Here is a 22,718-nt window from a genome sequence, read left to right as displayed (position 1 = left end):
TCTAATTCACACCCCATTTATAGCATTAGGACAAAAGATAGTGTAACATGGAAAGCTTAAAAAAAAAAAAAAGAAAGAAAAAAAGAAAGAGAGAGAGAAGTAATGTGTACAATATAACTAATGATGTCTGATTTCCCTCCTGTCTCTGATGTCTAAGAAAGGGTGATCTCATTAGCCTCTTTCAAGATGAATAATAATAGGGTGTCTTTTCTCCATCCACTTGCCAGTTGTCATAAAATTATAAAAACTGCTTATCTTTAGGCTCTTTACCCCTCTAAAATGATGTTCAAAAATGACTGTGATTTTGACAGGCAGTCTGACACGGGAAATGGTTGCATTCACTCATTTTTGGAGGGCTACTCAATTGTCTAGAAAACCGTGCCACAAATTGCCATCTCTCCTTATTCTGGTATGTTAATTGTAAGAATTTTTAGCCATCTTACTCTATAAAGAACTTATCTGGACACACTCTTCCAGTCTCTTTATTATAGACTTTTTCTCTCCCCGTAAATGAAATTCAGTTACATCAGGCAGTTACAAAGAATAGTACAAAGTTCGCTCTTGCCTGGTTGCCATGCCCCTGAACTGCAACAAAGAATTAAAATAGAAAAGTGGGGATACTTTTGCACCTTTTCTACAGCTGCTAACATAAAGAATTGCAGTTACTAGCCAGAGGTGTGTATAGATCAGCAGCTGTTCTTGAACAATAGCGCTTTAGTGACTGTGTCAGCTCAAACACATTGTAGCTTGTAGGGATCTCAAAAAAAAAAAATCTGTAATAGACTTCTGTGTGTGTGCACAGGTCTAATGCAGTGGAGGTTTAAAATAATCATAAAAACGAAGCATAATGTAGGTTATTCATGATCACAACCATACTAACAAGATAAGTATAGTTACTGGGAGGAAACAAAGGCCTTGTAAATGTCCTGGTAGTTTTTGTGTCATTGCCACACTTTGTCTCTTTGAGACTGGGAATAACCTGCAAAACACCCACTAAGAGCTGGTGTGGAAGTGAACCTTTGAATGACAACTCTGTAACATGCTTAAACAGCAGTGAAAAACATATCTTTGGGAACCTATATGCCAGACAGGCATATAGCAGCTAGCAGGTGAGTGTGAAAAAGGTCACAGAAGACAAAGTTGCAAACAAGGTAATAATCTCTTCCCCCCTCTCCCCCCCCCCCATTTTCCAGTGTATAACAACTAAATGCTGTGTTAGCATTGCCTTGGTAGCAAATAATCTATACAGGTATTGTTTTGTACAATTTTATTGCATTCTGTAATAAAGGAAGATTTCAGAGAGCTTCAGAATGTTTGGATAGAGATTGAGATCAGTATCTCCATGATAAAAGCTGTCGCTGATCCCAGGAGCTCAGAGAATTAAGAGAACAACAGTTTCAAAAAACCAACACATTTCCCTAAGCCATTTCTACTCAAGTGTGACCAGCAGGTTGATGAAGGTGTTTCTCCCCCTCTACTCTTCTCTCATGAGACCCCACTTGGAGTACTGTGTCCACTGCTGGAGTCCTCAAAACAAGAAGGACAAGGACTTGTTGAAGCAAGTCCAGGGAAGAGGCAAAAAGATGCTCAGAGGGCTGGAGCACCTCGCCTGTGAAAACAGGCTGGGAGAGTTGGGCTTGTTCAGCCTAGAGAAGAAAAGGCTCCAAGGAACCTTATTCCCTAAAGGAGTCCTACAAGAAATCTGGAGAGGGATTTTTTACAAGAGCATGTAGTGACAGGACAAGGGGGAATGGCTTTAAAAAGCAAGAGGGTAGATTCAGATTAGGTATTAAGAATAAGTTCTTTATTGTGAGGGTGGTTCTTTACTGGAGCAGGTTACCCAGAGAAGATGTGGCTTTCCCATCCTTGCAACTGTTCAAGGCCAGGTTAGATGGGGCTTTGGGCAACCTGATCTAGTGGGAGGAGTTCCTGCCCATATTTGGAACTAGATGACCTTCAAGGTTGCTTCTAACGCAAACCATTATATGATTCTGATTCTATTCTCTGAAAATATTAAAGGGAAACACTTCAGTTATTTTCTTCCTGCCGTATAATTTGGTGATTTGGGCCATTGAGCAACTTTTCATACTTTTTAAAGTGTCATATTTTCAGTGACATTTCATAAATGTTTAAGTGCATTCAGACCTTGAAGACTAGAGAGTGAATGAACAATCTGTAAGAAACAGTGACGATTTGAACTCTCATTGCCAGGTACTAGGAACCTATTTTGAGATAATGGTGAGCACCTCCTGCAAAGTGCTGCACACCTGCTGCTCTTAATGAAATTAAAGACATCTAAGAATGTTTAGCACCTCACAAGAATAAATTCTTATTTACCGCAGAAGAAATTACCAGAATAAGTGATAATTATTTAATTTAATTCCTTGTCATTCCCATTAACTTTAGCACCATCAGGAAGAGGTTCTATATGAATTACGTATCACTTTGCCTTACGCTGCCACATGAGTAAAACTACAGCTTAGAATGCAACTGCCTAGGTGTAAATAGGTTTTCTTAGTCAACGTTAAGTTGTATTAATCTGTGATGTGCTGTATAAATTACATATATTAATGTTTCAATCATTAAATTGGTATACCTGACAAAAATTCTCTTTTTAATTACTATGTAGTTGCAGTATTAAAGGAATCTAAACAAGGGGTAAAATGTCTAGCATTTTAACATTTAAAATGCAGTCAAACCAACAAACCAAAATTATACTTGCAGGAAAAAAATCCCAATAAAAATGATTGTTAAACAACTTAATAATAGCAAAGTTCCCAGAATTAATTTGCCATATATTAAGTACTTTACAATGATCAGACTTCATATTCTACATGCAATATTAAGCAGGAAAACTCAGCAAAGGAGTAATTTTACTTTTGCAAGCCACATTCACTCCAGTTTACACTGGTGGAGTTCTAATTAAAGCTGCAGAAACAAACAGATTTAGCAGGATTTAAACCTGTGTAAGTGGGAGAAGCATTTTAATACCTTCACTTTTATTGATGTATCATGAAAAAGGGTTATTTCAAAGGAAGAACTGATAGCTAATATAATTCATATCACAGTAGAAATCTTTCTGCTGTGAAAGAAACACTCTTCTACTGTAAATATTCTGTTGTTTCTTTGACTAACAGATGCAAAAGACAATAAGGGATTCATGTGTTTTTAGTTTTTTATTTTAAGCTACAATGTCAGATCATAAGAGTGCCTGCCTTTTTTTTTTTAATTCATAATATCCTACTGTGTTTCATTACATATGAATAACTCAATTACAGTAGCTGGTTAAATGCATTCAACCTTCTAGGAAATTACAAAATCAAATGTTATTCTTGAATAATAGATATTTTGCCATTTTGTTTTGGGAAATGCAGATATCGTGACTTTAAATAAAATAAAAGTGACATAAGGAAAAAGTTGCACATGCACACACTCTTGTATAAAACAAGAAGTGTACATGTTCATGTGATTTTAAGCTTGACCTAAAAATGTTTTCTGTAGACAAGTACATTTTTCATGGTAACACCATGATAGATAAATTACTTCTATTGCTTTCTGTTTTGTTTTGTTTTGTTTTGTCCTGGATATGTCTTTGACAAGCTGTTTGCTTTTTGAATAAAAGAATTTATGGTTGGTAGTAGAACTGCAAATAAGTTTTAAATGGTTTTAATTTACTTTTTTTTTCCAGTTCAGTGCCTGAAAAGAAAAATTAAAAAAACCCAGAACACTGTTGTATGCTGACCCTGAGCTAAACTTCACTGATTGTGCCACTGAAAGAAAAAAAAATGCGAACAAATTAACTTATTAATAAACTTTTGCTAGAAACACTTAATTTGCGGGATTTGCATGATTTTTTAAAATATTTGGTAATTTTGGGGACTTAACAAAGCAAAAGGTAATTTCAAAACAGTAAAGAAAAAATGTCTTACCTAGAAAATGTCAAAAAATAGACTTTCAGATTTCACCTTTCAGTGAAATCTATTAAAACTTTTTTCAACTCAAAGCCTGTTTTATCAGGGAGTAGACTGTTTGCAAAAAAAAAGTCATAAACCACAGATTTATTATTTTCTGTACACTTTTCAAAACCCATCAATTAATTTAGGCTGTGATACAGGTTTCTCTGGTAAAGTGAAATTTAAATTTATATCCTTTATTTGAGTTCAAGTCTGTGGTGGCAGCTAATACAAAATTTGCTGTCCCTGTAAGTATCACCACCTTGAGCAGGCCTTTGTATGGGTACACCTGTGTTCAGTACAGAATTTGTACTGAAGGACCAAGGCCCGATTGTAGAATTCATGATTCCTCATGTAAGGACCCATCTGTAGCACAAGCATATCCACAGTGAGCTTTGCCTTAGGGAAGGAACATGCAGAGTATGGTAGCCATTTGGAAAATCCATAGTTATTTGAAGCAAAATGTGTATGTTTACCTTACAACTTTATGCTAGGCTTATCAGTTAAATCAATGACTGGGAAAGCTAACTTTTTTTTAAGCTTTTATCCTCCCAGTAATTGCATACATGATTAACGTTACACTCTTGAACAAGCATTCTGACCCTGAAGAGCCATCCAGAACATCTGCATTAGTTTCAGAATGATTATGTGAAAACTTACTTGTGTCTTGGGACACTGTTTACCTCTGTTTTTGTTCTAGCTGAGTATTTAATGTTTTATAGCACAACTAATATATGTAATAAGCTAATAAGGGTTCATATTATAGTTCTGTAACTCTTGCTCCTTGACATAAAATCTTTCTCCTACTGTGTAAGTAAGATTAATTTGTAATCTTATATGCTTACTTACATCTCCCACAGTGATCAAAGTAGGCCAAACATGAAGAGTCTTGAATACAATTTAGGCCTAAATTATAAAAATTAAACACTCTTGTCCATATGCTACTTCCATTTATAATATGTATCTAAGAGAAAATATTGAAAGATTTCCTTATTTATTGTTCAGGAAAACACACATGACAAAAAAACACCCAAACAGGTTTACTAATATGAACTCCAAAGAGCAGCTTTTATTACTAGTGGCAATAGGAAATCCTAATTGTATTTAATCCTGTGTGTTGTGCATGAACTGTATTATTGTCCAATGAATCTTTAGGTATTTGTCATGTACAAATATTAACAATTCTATGAGTTAAGTAAGCAAAAGGTAATTCTTCGGATGGCATTGCAGGTGTGTAATGAAGGCTCTTAGCAACATGAAGTGCTAGTATGAATCGGAGAGAACATGAAGAAAGCTGTAGAGGCTCTCTAAAGGCACATTGCAAAGTGGGGTACATCTCGCCTAAGTTTAACCATCTAAAACTTAAGAATTTATTCTAAGATAGTGTTTTAAGATCTTAAGCATTTTACTGAGTTATTTTGGAAAAGCCTGAGTGAGAACTAAATTAATTGCAAAGTGTTTATACAAAATAACACAGGGAGTTCAGCATTTCATGGCAGGTGAAAAGCATGTTGCACATACTGACTTTCCATCTGTGACTGCATACCTAGACAGTGCCAAACCCAAAACTAGGTAGCATACGACAGCTGAGAAGGCAAAGTGTGATGTGCTTTTAATTTCACCAAGAGAACTGTCACATTCTGCAAAGCACATCAACTGCAGAATAGCTACTTTATATGAGTGTATATATATACCCGCACATATGATATATGCACACACATATATTGCTTATTTGGATATATTGTATTTCTTCATTATAGAGACAATCTTCTGTGAATGTAACAGCTGTAACAGCTGTACAGTTTAGGTATATGGTACTTTGCATGTTTTGCAGATGCCAAATGACAAAAATCTGTATAAAGTCTGTTAATTTTCTAGTGCACAGAAATTCTTCGTTGCGTGGAAGTTACAAAATTTAAAAAAAAAAGAAAGAGTGTTTTGATATCTATATATCTATCTGATCACTTTTTAAAACACCAGTCTCCAAATGAGAAACAGTGGAAAAGACTCTGCTTTTGAAAAGCCTGAAACGCTTTATGCTTTGCGGCTGCAAATATAGTCAGCAAAACCAGCTCAACTCATCTATAACTTATTTGCTGAAATTAATGAAACCACCAATGATACTGGTTCAAAAACAGTAACAGACAAAAGTTTTTAAGTTTTATTACCAATAAAAGATAACATTATTTGTTGAATAGGAACAATTTGTGATTAGTAGAATTTAAAATGTCATAAAAAATGAAAATAATCATACTTTAAGAGTGCAAAATCTATTGCAATAAGATATTAAAAAGACCCCTACTTTATCACAGCAAGAGATAAAGATTATTCTGAAGGTGACATAATGCATGTCTCCCCAGACTTTTGGGCAAAATTGGTGCGATGTGGCTATGATTTATTTTATGCTCAGATTTAAGATCCTATAGCTGCCCAGCAATTTGCCACATTTATAGTCAAGTAACAACTGCAAAGCACCTAAGGAGCTTTCTGGAGGTCCCTGATGTTGACACCTGGCAGATAATTGCAGTAGATTGTGATAAGATAGTCTTTTGCCCTGTCGAGATCAGTTTTCCTTGTTTTCAGGTGGGCAGTCCACACAGATGAGTGGTTCATTTCTCTGGTGAAGGCTGCCGCTGGTGATGTGAAGAGTCTGTCACCAGCTGAAGTACCTGAAAAGGAAAAGACAGAAGACACTCCCGATTTTCAAGAGTGAGGCTTGTCTCTTTACTTTGTACCAAACAGTTGCAGAAAAGATGCTGGAAATCTTGTCAGTAAAGTTCCTGCCCAGATCACTTTTTCATGGATAATTGGGAGTGAGTAGGGAGAGAGTCCTGAGGAGGAAAAGGAGGGCAAAATGGACTTCAAGGCAAAGAAGCCCACAGGAGAGAATGGAGAGGGAGAGAAATGGGAAGGGTTCCCTGTTGGGGTAGGTAAGTGTCCTAGATGTGAGTATAAAGAAAGATAGACCACTCAGAAGTTCGGGTTAATGCCATCACCTAGAATCTCTTTTATTATAAAGTATATCTGACAGCTTTCAAAAGAAAAAATGGAAGGAACTGCAAATGTTTTGCTGTTTTCACAAGATTTATAAAGCCTTCTCCTGTGCTTTCTTTGATGGTGTAAAATGTATTCCATAGCTTCTTCTACACCCAACCTGCCTTGGATTAAAAACATGCACCTCTGATTTTGCATTCATGGCAACGTAATTAGTGGGGAAATGTACCTCCCCTTCTCTTAGTTTCTGCAGGCCTTGAGTAAATATAGCTGTGTTCTCATTTTCCTTTTTTTTATATGTATTAGGAAGAAACAATACCACGCACCCACTTTGTGGAAAACTATCAAATAATGTTATGTGAAAGATGCTTGCTTATCTTCTGACAGTCTGAAGTCATTGAAAAAGGACTACCTTCATGAAATAAAAATTCTTACCTAGTTTGTTTAATTGCATATTCAAACTCCATTTTATGAGTAACAAGAACTGTTGTCTAATGGTGTTCACACTAGTTGCCCTAAGGATGAAATGGCAATCAGAGACATTGTTCATTCTATTTGGGATTCTGAGTCGTCAGGCACATCAGTATGCAGATATAATCTGAGGATGAAACAAATAACCTCAATGATGAAATGAAACGTGAAACTCTTATTTGAACCTCTTGGTGTTGCTTTACTGAGCTTCATTGCCTACACAACAGTATGAATAATATTACTATAAACAGTTGACATTGTCTTAGTTTTGTAATGCTCTGGGAGGGATTTTGCTGTGACCTTATTGTGTCTTTATATTTAAAAGCCTTGAACAATAGTTTTGTCTTCACTGCAGCCATTCTATAACTATGCCCCTCAAAAAAAAAAAAAAAAAGAAAAAATCAAAAATAATTGTTAAGAATGGGGTGGTTGGTACAGGTCTTTAAAGGAAAATTCTATTATTGCTTCAGTTGGTGTACATTTTCATACACAATATACCTATTCATGTGCATATATATATAATTTGTATATGTATATCTCCGGGTTAAGTACTCATTTACACAGCTTCAGAGAGGTCAGGTTTTTATGTTTCTCTTCCCATTCTTTTTCCAGGAAGACTTCCAGCCCTTAAGAAAATCTAAACTAGGTTTTCAGGTTTTGATGAACACAAAAAAGTATACTTACAAGCTCCCTTTTCTAGATGAGTATAGCTAAGCAGATAATGAGCAGTGAAATCTGCACATATTTATTTAAATGAAACATTGGATTTTCCATGGCATTATTCTAACTCATTTTGTACTCACTTTGCAAGAATATTCTAAGAAATTAATTTACTGAGAGTCTGTTTAAAATATGTTTTGTTACTGAATAGTGGGTAATACCAGTGGAAGTCATACTTGGAGTTCTAATATGCAATTATTGAAAATGAACGATAAACTACTAGTTCTGCTCTGCCCTGCAGAGAACAAAAAAGTAAATATGACTGCTGCTTATATGCTAGCTGCAATACTTTACCTGTCATGTACTGCTCTTCTTTTCCAATTATAGTCAAACATCTTCATCATCAAATATATAATCTGTTATTACAAACATTATGTGCATTTGTAACTGTCCTGGGTTCAGCTGTAAAGGGCACTTTTCTTCTTCTTAGTAGATGGTGCAGTGCTGTGGTTTTGACTTTAGCCTTAGAATAATGCTGATAACATCAGTGGTTTTAGTTATTGCTCAGTAATGTTTACTTTGATCAAGGACTTTCTGAGTCTCATGCTCTGCCAGGGAGGAGGGGAAGCTGGGAGGAAGCAGAGACAGGACACCTGACCCAACCTAGCAAAAGGGGTATTCCATACCACAGCACGTCATGCCCACTACATAAACTGGGGGCAGTTACCCAGAAGGGGAGATCACTGCTGTGATTGGGCTGGGTATTGGTAGGTGGGTGGTGAGCAATTGTATTCTCTCCCTTTGTTATTTCCCCTATCATTACTATTGGTGGTAGCAGTAGTGGTTTGTGTTATACCTTAGTTACTGGACTGTTCTTGTCTCAACCTGTGGGAGTTACATTCTTTGAATTCTCCTCCCCCTCCCTCTGGGAGCCAGGACAGGAAAGAAGGGGAAGAGTGAGCCAGTGGCTGCGTGGTTCTGAGTTACCGACTGGCCTTAAACCATGACAGTAGCTTAGTGCATAGTCAAAACGGTCTTATAATATGACCAAACATGGGCAGAAATATTTTTAGAATGGGAAAATTATGGAGCCAGACTTTTGAGGCAAGACTTGTATTCACATAGACGATAAAGTGCAACAAACAAAAGACCTATTTCTGTTACGATAGGTAAATAATAAACAACAAAAATTAAATTTATCTTCACTCTCTCCTGTTATTAGGTATGTGCAGTAAAATGCTTGCTACAGTATTACCAAGTATATTTGCAGACAGAATTTTGCTAATGTTAATGAATAAATAAATAGTATTATTATATTATGAATCTTTATATCAATTTCAGTTGGCTGTTCAGAGCTGTGCAGTATGTAGTATGTATAAGACTCATGCTGTTGATTCTTGCTTTGTGAATTCCCAGACCAAGGCCTGTAAGCCTGTGAGTTTGGTTGGGTCACAAATCAGCAAATACAAGTGGCTGTAGAACAAGAGGTGGGTCATAATACAAAGATTTGTGCTCAAGAACTCCAGCAAAGAGACAGGCTACATAGGTGCAGGTGTATTACGGCCTCTTGCTCACCTTGGGTGACCCAGTGTGCCATTGCATCTCACAGCTGAAAGGAAGTGTCTTTTTCACAACTGTTCAAAAAGGAAGAAAGGAAGCTATATTCAACAAATAAATTATTAACACTGAATTATTCCCTCAGCTCTATGGCACAGTCACTGCTGCCCCAGTTTTCTCTCTTGCATCTGAAGCATAAAATATCTTTCCTGTCCTCAAAGCCTTTTCTGATAGAAACTGGTGAGATGGCTGAAGTCAGAATTGGGCCTTATGAGGTAGCATCTTTTGGCAAAGAATATATAATTTTGTGATTTTATTTTTTCAAGATCTTGTTCTATTCCTTTTGAATTGAAAGGGAGACTTGCCAATGACTTAAAAAAGCAGGGAAGAATGGCCCTGCAGTTTCTCTGACATGTAAGGACCCACTTAGACGCATACACCAATAGCAAAACGTTCACACTTGTACAAAGTTAGTACACTGATCTCAACTTAAACTTTTACCGGTTTTAGCTGCTTACAGGAGTTTGATATGACTCAGCAGAGTGCCTTTTCATGGAGGTCAAAGGGCTGAACAGAAACCTGTAAGAGACCTATGCCAACCAATGAAGAGATTTTACTGGCTAATACACTGTAATGCTGAGCCTTATTTACATAAGTATGTATTTTTACCGAACTAAGAGTAGTTTTACAAAGTAACCCAAATGTTTTCAGGATAAATTAAACTTCATACTGTCTTGACTCATACCACTTGTCCGAGCTCATTTATAGTAGGAATTTGTCAGGGCAAAAAGTACTTTTCTCTTTTATTACATATCATCTTTTCAACAATACAGCTCATTATCTCTGTCTTGCAAATACAGAGAATGAAATAAGAAACAAACATAATTTTCTGAAAATAGAACAGTAAAGCAGAATAAGATGTTATATTTGACTCGGTATCTTGTAAATCCCAAATCAGGGAAACATAGTGTTAGACAGTATGTGTTTCCAGTGTGTCTGCTTCTATATCTGTATGTGTACAGATATATTGCTATATAGCTACCTGTCCTGGGTTCAGCAGTAGCAGTCATTTTTCTCCTTCGTGGTAGCTGGTGCACTGCTGTGTTTTGACTTCCAGCCTGGGAGCAGTGCTGGTGATACCGATGTATCTGCTACTGCTACTGCTGAACCCAGGACACTACCTCTCTGTATAACTCTTTAGAAGTAAACCAGGTGTTTCTCTAAATGAACATTACCAGATCTGAGGTAGTATGTAGATTCAGTAATATTCTATTGTTCAGAAAAATATTATTGAGAATAAAAGTAGATGTATGAAATATTTTGGAGGGGAAGTTGTTGTATTATACAGACACTTAAACATGCCTGGGTGAATTAATTTTGTAATGAACTTTTTCAGTGAATAGGGGAAAAACTCACTTTATTAACAAAAAGCATTGAATGAAAATGTAATAAAAATGTCAGTCTATTAGGTAGTTAGAAATCCATCCACAATTAATTGACATTTAGTAATTCTGTGGAACATAGGAATATTAAGAAACTGCCAAGGAATGTCACAAAGTACATATTTTTACGTCAGCTATGGAATAGGATGTTTTGACTGGGTGTTTTCATGTGTGAGACTTAGTATTCAGTAGTTACTAAAAGAAACAGAGTATTTTACTTTGGGAATTTCTTTCATGTTTCTATGAGCATAAAATCTTGGTCTAGAATTGCAGACAACTTCCAACGATTATTCATCTTCTCTATACATTTAAATAGTATTATAAATATTTAATGTAACTTGGTAAAATACTTTAATGCAAATATAAACATGTATTTTACATTTATAAGATTTATAAGGTTTTGAAAGTTTGCAATATATCGATGATTAATTATAATCATGGTTCTGTTTGACTAGGAAAGTATCTATGGGACGACCTACATGCAAGAGCATCTTAAATCATCTGGTCAGTGGATACTCTGCAGAGACGGTGTCCTGGGTACTACACCATACTGATCACTGATATTAGACCTGAGCAAAACAGTCATCTGTCAGATGGCCTTGGCTCCAAATATTTCCTGAGCAATTCAGAAAGTGAGGGAAAACGGTTCCAAATATTCATTCCCTATACTGACGTCTTCCATTCCCGCGGCAGAGCAGATGGAGGTATCAGCTACATCATGTGCTGAGGAGCGAGGCTGTTCCCTCAGTGCAGCCTGATCAGATTCTGTTCTTCTGGAGGCCAGGAGACAGAAAATGACAGAGAAGCAGAAATTTCCCATTGACTGTAACTTCCCCGGTGAATCAGTATGGAGAACAACCAATTAGATATGGAAGCTACTAAAAGTCAGTACATATCCAAATTTAGCCTTCATACTGATCTCCTTATGTCCTTTCTACTAGGTCATATGGTCATCCTACAGCTTATTTGGAAACTCATTCAACTTGAAAGCTCTCTATTACACAAGGCTCAAAGCAGGTTTGAGCTTGGATCTTGGCAAATACATTACAGAATTCTCAGGAAAAATGCCACTGCATAGCCAAGTATCTCTATACTTTTTAAAGACTTTTTTAAAGTTTTTTTGTGTATTCATTCTTCTGCTCTTATCCTATTTATCTGGATTTCATTGATTTTTTTTTTTTTTTTTTGTCATTTCATTCAAGCCAGGAGCAGAACAAGAAGAAAATTCGCTCAGGGCTCAGGCTTGAGTTCATTTTGCAGTTAGGGATTTATTGCAGGGATTTTGGATTTATCCATCTTGACACTAAATACATAAATGTCTCTAGCCCTATTTCTTCCTTGTAGTGTAACAAACAGAAATCATCCCCAAAATAAAACCCTGAGATATCCAGGGTTGCTGCTATGTCTTCCCAGAGCTCTGCTTGATGACTTACTTTTGGGCTAATAAAATCCTCATTGTTTCTCTTCTTTGTGATTTCAATATCCTTTCTAATTGAAGGGCCCAAAAGCATTTAGTTGCCTCAGTTAGTTTTGAGGTAGTCAGTGCTTTCCTGAGCTGTTTCTGTATCCTGTCTGGGATGTAGGCTTCTAAAGTAGTTCACTGAAAATATGTGGCATGATGTGGAGGATGCCAAAGGCCTCTTCTTTAGCTGTGGTTTAAATACTAACTGAAGGTTTAGATTAAGATTCTGAAATAATCTAAAGAATACAGTTGCATAATCCAGGAGAGAAGGCTTATTTGTTAAGTTTTTTATTTGTAAAAAAAATAATTTGGGGACTAATTCTCTTCCCAAATATTACAGGTTAAACTGACTTTAGATGAAACAAACTGAGATCAATAACTGAGACAAGAATTGGCTCTTATTCTTCAGTCTGAATGTATTTGGGTTGGTGAATATGTGACTGCAGGATTTTGTGGTAGTGTTTTAGTATAGTTGAGATCAGTCACTGACTAATGATGGAGGAGGACTCTTTGGGTTTTGATAGTGTTAGGGTGTATTTTCCTACAGCAGTCATTAAAGCAAGTTCAAACATGATCTGACTAGCCAGTCTAGAAAGTGTGCAGATGAATGCTTGATGAAATGGGGGAAATACTGCCCCTGGATGTTATGAAGCAGAGCTGTAGAAACTACTGCAAATAAAGCAGTTTCTAGGAGATGAAACTTTGTTATTTGTGTTTAGGAAATGCTGCTAAATGTCAGCAATCTCTCTCCCAAGGAGGTCTGAATGAGAATCAATTTTCCTACCCTCAAAGTAGAATAACTTTTTTTTTTTTTTAAATGAAGCAATAAAATAAAATTATGATCTCACAGCAACTTGCAAGGCAATTGTTCAGAGATTTTCAAGCTTTATCTTACTTCCTTGTTCTCCTTCATGTTATATGGTCAGGTCATTTGTTTGTGTCGTGGTTTAAACCCAGTCAGGTAACTCGTTCGCTCACTTCCCCCCCTTTTCTTGCCCTCCCCCTGCTCTCGGAGGGACGGAGAGGAAAATCGAAAAGAATGCAACTCCCACAGGTTGAGATAAGAACAGTTTAGTAACTAAGGTATAACACAGATCACTACTGCTACCACCAATGATAATAATGATACAGGAAATAACAAGGGAAGAGAATACATCATCTCACCACCAGCCGACCGATAACTCGCCCCCCCAGCCCGACCAAGCTCTGACCGATACCTCCTCCAACCCTGCCGTCTCCCAGCCCTTCCGGGTAACTCCCAGTTACCTCCTGGGCATGACGTGCTGTGGTATGGAATACCTCTTTGGTCAGTTTGGGTCAGGTGTCCTGTCTCTGCTTCCTCCTGGCCTCCCCTCCTCCCTGGCAGAGCATGAGGCTCACAAAGTCCTTGGCCAAACCTAAACATCACTATCAGCTCTGTTCCCAAGCTGAAAGTCAAAACACTGCACTGCACCAGCTACCAAGAAGGGGAAAAATGAGTGCTACTGCTGAACCCAGGACATTATCCACCCCTTATTCCATACCATTCACGTCATGCTCAGATCCCACATTTTCAATATACCATCACTCTTATCTAAGTGCATGGACCAGTAGCTATAAAGCTGCTAAATCCATCTGGTCCATGATGTCAGGCTCCATCTCTTGTAACAGTCTTCCAGAGCAGGAGAGACTGTGTGTAGTGTTCACACTCGTGAATAACCTGGGCAATAGTGTCCATTGCTAAGTCCACCCCTCGATCATGAGTCCATCTCTGTGTTGCATCTCTGCTCTGATGGCCTGAAGTGCCATGGGCCCACCAGGCTTAAAATAATTCACTGTCCCCTTCAGCAGTTTCTGCAACTTGTTGCTGGGGACTCCATACAGCTGCCTTCCATCTCCAATGCTTCCAAAGCACTGGAGGGGCCCAGTGGACTAGATACTTGCCCATACTGTCCCACACACCCTGCCACTCATGACTGTCCAGCTTTGGGGAAAATCTCTTGGTCACTCTATATCGTTGTCTAACCCCAGACAAGGCCCAAACCTGACTCTGCTTAACTTTTGAGATCAGACAAAATGGTTGTGGGTAGAACACAGCCTGTGTGTGTGCCAACATGCTGATCCCCATCACAATCAGCAGGCAGGTCCCAAGGACACCCAAAGGCCATTCAAAACCTTCAGAACTCTCAGTTGATGCTGCTGTACTTGTCACTGGGGCTGGTGCAGCTGCTGTACTTGTCACTGGGGCTGGTGTAGCTGCTGTGCTTGCCGGCTCTCCCACCGCCAGCTTCTCTTTTCCTGAGTCCAGCTCTTCCTCCTCCGCCTTGCTGGGAAATGCTGCGTGGTCTCCTGCATCCTCCTGGGGCTCGGCGGGCGGCTTCCGGGGAATGCTCTCGGCCGTCGCGGGGCTCGGCTCGGCCGCGGGGCTCGGCTCCTCCGCGGGGCTCGGCTCCTCCGCCGCCTTCTCCCGCTGCTCGGCAGCTCCTTCCTTCCTCTCCTCGACCGCCCCGACCTCCTCCACCTGCAGCCGTCCCCTCGCGGCCTCCGGCCCCGCTCCCGCTGCCGCTTGGTCCCCGGGGCCGCTCTCCCGGGCCGGTTCGGCTGCCGCCGGCTCCCGGGGCCGCTCCCCCTCGGCTCCCCGCAGCCTCACGAAGATGGAGAGTAGGGTGAGGGCCAGGACGGTGAAGAGCAGCCGGACGGCCAGGTACAAGTCCACGGCCACGTCCGTCCCACCCTGCTGCTGGAGCCCACCCGTATTACAAGCCATTGCCATAAAGCACAGTGAGACAAGAACCTTAGCCCAAGCCCCATACTTGATAAACACTATCACAGCAAATACCGGCTCTACGTAAGTTACAACATCCTGAAGCTGTGAGATCAAGCAAAACAACTCTGAGAGCCAATAAATCAGCATTGTGATGAGTGACTATTAATCTGGTCAGATCTGTCGTTATCTCAACCCTTCGTGCCCCACGTTGGGCGCCAAAAAGAACTGTCGTGGTTTAAACCCAGTCAGGTAACTCGTTCGCTCACTTCCCCCCCTTTCTTGCCCTCCCCCTGCTCTCGGAGGGACGGAGAGGAAAATCGAAAAGAATGCAAGTCCCACAGGTTGAGATAAGAACAGTTTAGTAACTAAGGTATAACACAAATCACTACTGCTACCACCAATGATAATAATGATACAGGAAATAACAAGGGAAGAGAATACATCATCTCACCACCAGCCGACCGATAACTCGCCCCCCCCCAGCCCGACCAAGCTCTGACTGATACCTCCTCCAACCCTGCCGTCTCCCAGCCCTTCCGGGTAACTCCCAGTTACCTCCTGGGCATGACGTGCTGTGGTATGGAATACCTCTTTGGTCAGTTTGGGTCAGGTGTCCTGTCTCTGCTTCCTCCTGGCCTCCCCTCCTCCCTGGCAGAGCATGAGGCTCACAAAGTCCTTGGCCAAACCTAAACATCACTATCAGCTCTGTTCCCAAGCTGAAAGTCAAAACACTGCACTGCACCAGCTACCAAGAAGGGGAAAAATGAGTGCTACTGCTGAACCCAGGACAGTTTGCATTTGGAAGAGTCTGGCCCTCAGTTCTTCTGACTTAAGTCATGAATTTGAATCTGAATCCTCTGACAGTCTGGGGCTCTTGCAGTTGTTAATTGCAAATTCTAATTACTCAGTTTGGTGGGCTTTTGAATCTTCCTTTTCCCTGAGCACAGTAATCAGAAACCTTTAAGGTCAGTCTCTAGTCATCCTGGCCAAAAGCGAATTACCCAAAGTGTGATGCTCCAACAGAAAGACTTGCCAAGTAATGATAGCCCAGCTATTGCAATCCTACCTTGTCATTTTCCACAGATCCCACGTGAATCCCGGGTGTATTTCTCACTTGAGATACTTTTCATTGTGAAACACCTAAGCTTCACTCATGTTCTTTCAACTTTCATGCATTCTCCTATTCCACTTACGTCTACAGAGATGGATGCACAGGAAATTTGTGTATTATCAATGCATGAGAAAACACTCCTCCCTTATTATCCCAGATTCCCTTTTCCTGAGGGACAGTTTTGGAAGTTACTTTTCCTTCCAAAATGTTCTTTCACAGAGGCATCCATCTGCATTTGGAATAATGTAGGTTTGGACAGAAAGTGACAGACTTCAACTGGAAGTTTACAGATAAGGAAATTCTCATTTTGAAAAAGAAAAAATTAGAGACAATTTCCTGGAAGCTAGTGAATGGACATTGAATATGAAACCCTGTGAAAGGGTTTGTCATTTTACAAAAAAGAGGTTAAAACTATTTTAAATCACAGATATCTAAAAATATAGAGGAAAGTAATTACTTTCAAGTATTTTGCCTTTATTACCAAATTAAAATCATATTCTTCCATTCAAAGCTCTGGCCAGCATCATTGCCTTTGTTTCTTATTATATTACCCTATGGAAGAAGCAGGCATCATGCTTCTGTCAGTGAAATTCTCTGAACCAGTTCCCCCAAGATTTTAACAGCACCTGATTTACTGCATTTAGTGATCCTCTGTAGGAACAAATGGATAAAGTGCTTTGTAGTTTTGACTTAGCTCCACTTCTTTCTGCCTTTAAAGCTCTAATCCTTTTATATCTAGGGACACAGACCAACAAACCAACCACAGTTCATAAGAGATTTTTCCAGACAAATTAAATCTCTCAGAACTGCTTAAGCTCAGACCTTAAATGAAGATGTGCTGTGAAGCAGAGGGCCATATTGCTAACATATGGAAATCAGCATAGTACTACTGACTTAATTCAAAACCAGTTGAACTTTCCTCATTTGTGTTAAATGAGAGTGTGTGGAGACTTTCTGTGGAGAACTGGTGGTCTTCCTGTGCACATTTAGGTTTTGAAGTGCTTCTCTGCACTGTTTCCTGATAAAGATACTGATTTTCCGACCACGATGTTTTCTAGTAGCAGCTGTAAACAAGTAAAATGGGCCAAGAACCAGTCTGGGGTGGAAAGCTATACATTGTTTCCTCCCTTCACTCAGAGGATTCATGCATCCAACCTATTGAGGATAGTCCCTTTCGCAGACTGTTGCATGAATGCTGCTTGGGCACTGTGTAGGACTGTTCTGGTTGGCACAGGTCAGGGCCGGTTTAGGGGCCATGATCAGAATTTAATAATAGGAGTAGCTGCATACAAGAGCTTCTGTACGTAACCTATTTAGAAGTTGTTTGTAGATCTGGTGCCTTTCATTGTTGCATAGGAATTCAGTTTAACTGAAAAAGTGATTTTTTTAGACATAAAATTGATCCTTGTGTGATCTGGATACTGTTAATTTGAGAATTGTTCCAAAAGTTTGGTGTCTTTCCCACTTAACTGATTTGGAGGTTGAGTGAGTTAGTTATATTAAATTAATGACTTTGATAAATAAGTTCTGTATTATTTTCTGATAAATGTTTGTTGTTGGCTTTTGTTTTTATTTCTGTAAAATCAAGAAGATTCTACAGGCACTACACATACTGAGTTTATAAGTCTTCTTGACTTATAAAGTTGATCACTATGTATCCCTACCATTATGTTAATAATGCAGCCCTTCAGTTAATGCACTACGTATAGTCAAAGCTGTGTGCAAAACCAGTAAGCCTTGAGCTGTACACTGAAAACCAGTATTGTGGTTTAAATGGATACCCCATGTTGTGTATCCACCCTTTACTCCATACCATTCACGTCATGCTCAGATCCCACATTTTCAATATACCATCACTCTTACATATACACACACACATATATATACATACACACACACACACACAGAGAGAGAGAGAGAGATCATTCCTTAGTGCATGGACCAATCCCTATAAAGCTGCTGAGTCCATTTGGTTCATGATATCGGGCTCCATCTCTTGTAACAGTCTTTCAGGGCAGGAGAAGCTGTGTGCAGTGATGGAGCGTTGCCTGCTGATGCTGATCGTTCCTTTACCGCAGAACTTATCTGGTTCTATCAAAGTTCATTCTTTGTTGGGTTGATGGTCGGAGGGAAGTCAGGGCCAGTCGCTGGTGACCTGAAGACATCTAGTTGGTGGGCTATAAATGTATTACATAGCAGGCAACAGCATACATTTGGGTTCATTGGCAGTTTTGCCCTAAAATCAAATCCCCTTGAGGTATACATCAAACTTCCCCATCTTCCCGCATTACCCACCAAGTATATCTGGGTCCCGGAGCAAAAGCAATCCCACGAGTGGGTTTGCCTTTACCTGAAGCAGGAATAACCCAGACTGTCTTCCCCAGCAAATTCTTTATGTGCACCACAGGAACTTTGTCCCCCTTTACAGTATGTAAAAGTTCTGACTGGGCTGGGCCAGCCCTGTTGGCAGATCCTCTGGTGTTGACCAACCAGGTGGCCTTTGGTAAGTGTGTATCCCGATGCTTGAAAGTTCCCACACCCATTGCTCTCAATGTAGTTTTTAACAGCCCATTGTACCGTTCGATTTTCCCAGAGGCTGGTGCGTGGTAGGGGATGTGATATACCCACTCAATGCCATGCTCTTTGGCCCAAGTGTCTATAAGGTTATTCCGGAAATGAGTCCCATTGTCTGACTCAATTCTCTCTGGGGTGCCGTGTCGCCACAAAATCTGTTTCTCAAGGCCCAGGATAGTGTTCTGGGCAGTGGCATGGGGCACAGCGTATGTTTCCAGCCACCCGGTGGTTGCTTCCACCATGGTAAGCACATGGCGCTTGCCTTGGTGGGTTTGTGGGAGTGTGATATAGTCAATCTGCCAGGCCTCCCCATATTTATACTTCAACCATCGTCCTCCATCCCAAAGAGGCTTTAACCGCTTGGCTTGTTTAATTGCAGCACATGTTTCACACTCATGAATAACCTGGGCAATAGTGTCCATTGTTAAGTCCACCTGTTGATCATGAGCCCATCTGTATGTTGCATCTCTACCCTGATAGCCTGAAAAAATAATTCACCCTTATGTTGCCAATCTAAGTCCATCTGAGCCACTTCAATCTTAGCAGCTTTATCCACTTGTTGGTTGTTCTGGTGTTCGTCAGTGGCCCAACTCTTGCTGCAAAGATTATCACTGTGGTTTGGGTAGCTGCTGTACTTGTCGCTGGGGCTGGTGTAGCTGCTGTGCTTGGAGCTGGAGTAGCTGCACCGTCTGTTGCTTTGCCCTCAGATCCAGGGACATTTTTTTTTTCCTTTTGAAGGTGCTGGATAGTGTTGAACAAGGCCCTGTAAGCATAGGCCAAGCCCCAGCACGTTGCCATGATTTGTCCATCTCTGGTATGGCCAGAATGGCAACATACCTCATTTAAGTGTTTTACTAATTTTTCTGGATTTTGCACTTGTTCAGTGGTGACATTCCAAAGTACTGGAGGGGCCACTGGCCTAGATACTTACTCATACTCTCCCACACACCCTGCAACTCATGGCTGTCCAGCCTAGGGGAAAATCTCTTGGTCGTCCTATATCGTTGTCTAACCCCAGACAAGGAGCAAACCCGACTCTGATTAACTCTTGAGATCAGACAAAATGGTCATGGGCAAAACACACTCTGTATGCGTGCCAGTGTGGTGATCCCCATCACAATCAGCAAACAGGTCTCAAAGGTACTTATAGTCCATTCAAAACCTTCAAAACTCTCAAACAAGTTTACAGAGACACTCCGGGGGGGGGGGGGGGGGGGGGGGGGGGGGCTGCTGGGAGTTTAAGAGAATGTCTCCTTCACAGGTTGACCACCCAAGAAGGGGAAAAAAGGTGTGTAATTGCTAAGCACTTCTATTATATACCTCCCAAAGTATAGAGGTGGTGACCACACTGGGAACATAAGCCAGATCAGTTTCATGATCAACGATTCTTTTGTATTACAAGTCATTAACATAAAGTACAATGAGACAAGAACCTTAGCCCAAGCCCACCACCTGATAAACACTAACACAGCAAATACTGGCTGTAAGTAACGTGTGACATGCTGAAACTCTGAGATCAGAAGCAACAACTTTGAGAGCATTGTGACGAGTGACTATTAATCCGAAACAATAAATGCTTATCACAAAGATGATTAGACACCCTCTGGTCAAATCTGTCGTTATCTCAACCCTTCAAGCCCCACATTGGGAGCCATCAGTAACTCAGATCCACACAGCCCACTGGCTCACTCCCCCACCTCTTCCTCCCTGCCTGGCTCCCGGAGGGATTGGGCGGAGAATCAAAAGAATGCAACTCCCACAGGTTGAGATAAGAACAGCCCAATAACTAAGGTATAACACAAACCACTACTGCTGCTACCAATAATAATAATGATAAGGGAAATAATAAAGGAAGAGAATACAATACCACCTGCCTATACCCAGCCTGGCCCAGCAGTGAACTAGCCCTTCCAGGTAACTCCCAGTTTACACTCTGGGCATGACATGCTGTGGTATGGAATACCTCTTTGGCTAGTTTGGGTCAGGTGTCCTATCTCTGGTTCCTCCCAGCTTCCCCTCCTCCCTGGCAGAGCATGAGGGTCGGAATGTCCTTGGTCAGACTAAACATTTGAGCAGTAACTAAAAACATTGGTGTTATCACTGCTGTCCCCAGGCTGAAAGTCAAAACTACAGCACTGCACCAGCTACTAAGAGGGAGAAAAATGGACCTTAAGATCACCTAGTTCCAAACACCCTGCCATGGTCAGGGACACCTCACACTAAACCATGCCACACAAGGTTCTGTCCAACCTGGCCTTGAACACCGCCAGGGATGGAGCATTCACAACCTCCCTGGGCAACCCATTCCAGTGCCTCACCACCCTAACAGGAAAGAACTTCCTCCTTATATCCTATCTAAATTTCCCCTGTTTAAGTTTTAACCCGTTACCCCTTGTCCTGTCACTACAGTCCCTAATGAAGAGTCCCTCTCCAGCATCCCTATAGGCTCCCTTCAGATACTGCAAGGCTGCTATGAGGTCTCCACTCAGCCTTCTCTTCTCCAGGCTGAACAGCCCCAACTTCCTCAGCCTGTCTTCATACAGGAGGTGCTCCAGTCCCCTGATCATCCTCGTGGGCCTTCTCTGGACTTGTTCCAACAGTTCCATGTCCTTTTAATGTTGAGGACACCAGAACTGTACACAATACTCCAGGTGAGGTCTCACAAGAGTAGAGTACACGGGCAGGATCACCTCCTTCTACCTGCTGGTCATGCTCCTTTTGACTCAGCCCAGGACACGGTTGGCTTTCTGGGCTGTGAGTGCACATTGAAACCGGCTCCTGTCAAGTTTCTCTTCAACCAACACCCCCAAGTCCTTCTCTGCAGGGCTGCTCTGAATCTCTTCTCTGCCCACCCTGTAGCTGTGCCTCGGATTGCTCTGACCCAGGTGTAAGATCTTGCACTTGGCATGGTTAAACTTCACGAGGTTGGCATCAGCCCACCTCACAAGCGTGTCAAGGTCCCTCTGGATGGCATTCCTTCCCTCCAGCATATCAACCGAACCACACAGCTTGGTGTCATCGGCAAACTTGCTGAGGGCGCACTCAATCCCACTGTCCATGTCACCTACAAAGGTGTTGAAGAAGACTGGTACCAACACTCATAATTTGGGCTTTTCTAACTTCTCTGCCACACTAGTCTCAAATTTAGATCCTGAGCTCATAACCACCCTATAAGTTAATGCTATCATAATGTTTCCCCAGGTGCTGAAAGTATTTCTGCAGTAAAGTTCCCCAAACCAACCAATTCTTCATAGTGGGGAGTAGATCACTCTGTTATACTGGTACTCACCAGCAATCGTAATCTAGGGATGTCTTTTAGCTTTTCTGCACAGTGTGACCCAGCAATTATTTACTGCATGCTGAGCAGAGTATATTCTGCATACACGTTAGCCACAAAAGGTGATTAGAGCACTCACTATGGATGCAGATGATATCAGTCCAGTTATTTTTCACCCTTCTTCTCACCTTGGAAACATTTGAATACATCTTTTCCAAGAGAATGATTTAACCATGAGAGTCTCTTTGGGTCTGCTTCTCAGATTTCTTAAGTCTATTTCACTTGTACAATAAACCTTTTATCTGGTTCAGGAATACTTTTTTTCACCTGTCTAAGCTCTAAACCCCAGATTCAATCTCTTGTCTGACTATGCTTGAAAAATTCATTCAAGGAGAAACATTTTCCACAGGGCAAGGAAGGCACAAATCCATACTATTTTCTTTTGGGTGGGTATAGATATCAGCTGAGATT

The 22,718-nt window shown here is 40.6% G+C and overlaps 1 protein-coding gene across 4 annotated transcripts; it reads right to left on the bottom strand.

Annotated features, from left to right (window-relative positions):
• Positions 1–13,981: 13,981 nt before the first annotated feature.
• On the bottom strand, positions 13,982–19,438 carry LOC134159094 (insertion element IS476 uncharacterized 39.2 kDa protein-like). 4 transcript variants are annotated; one of them, XM_062609661.1, is made up of 2 exons: positions 18,260–19,438; positions 13,982–14,112 (listed from the first exon to the last, which is right to left on the bottom strand). In XM_062609661.1, the coding sequence occupies exon 1, from the start codon at positions 19,390–19,392 to the stop codon at positions 18,661–18,663; it is 732 nt and encodes a 243-aa protein (XP_062465645.1). In that variant the 5' UTR covers positions 19,393–19,438; the 3' UTR covers positions 13,982–14,112; positions 18,260–18,660. The 4 variants fall into 4 exon arrangements, with proteins under 4 accessions (XP_062465645.1, XP_062465643.1, XP_062465644.1 ...); XM_062609659.1 differs by having other exon boundaries at positions 18,266–19,438; XM_062609660.1 differs by having other exon boundaries at positions 18,274–19,438.
• Positions 19,439–22,718: the final 3,280 nt, after the last annotated feature.

This window comes from Pezoporus occidentalis, unplaced genomic scaffold (assembly GCF_034315485.1).
Source record: "Pezoporus occidentalis ecotype Australia unplaced genomic scaffold, CSIRO_AGI_Poc_V1 ctg14, whole genome shotgun sequence".
In the NCBI taxonomy this organism is placed as follows: Eukaryota; Metazoa; Chordata; class Aves; order Psittaciformes; family Psittacidae; genus Pezoporus; species Pezoporus occidentalis.
The sequence above is the reverse complement of the archived record's forward strand: the minus strand, read 5'-3'. Positions and strand labels throughout refer to the sequence as shown.

Bases quoted from the DNA above. Each gene is read 5' to 3' on its own strand.
- LOC134159094 (XM_062609661.1), bottom strand. From the start codon at position 19,392: ATGGACACTATTGCCCAGGTTATTCATGAGTGTGAAACATGTGCTGCA.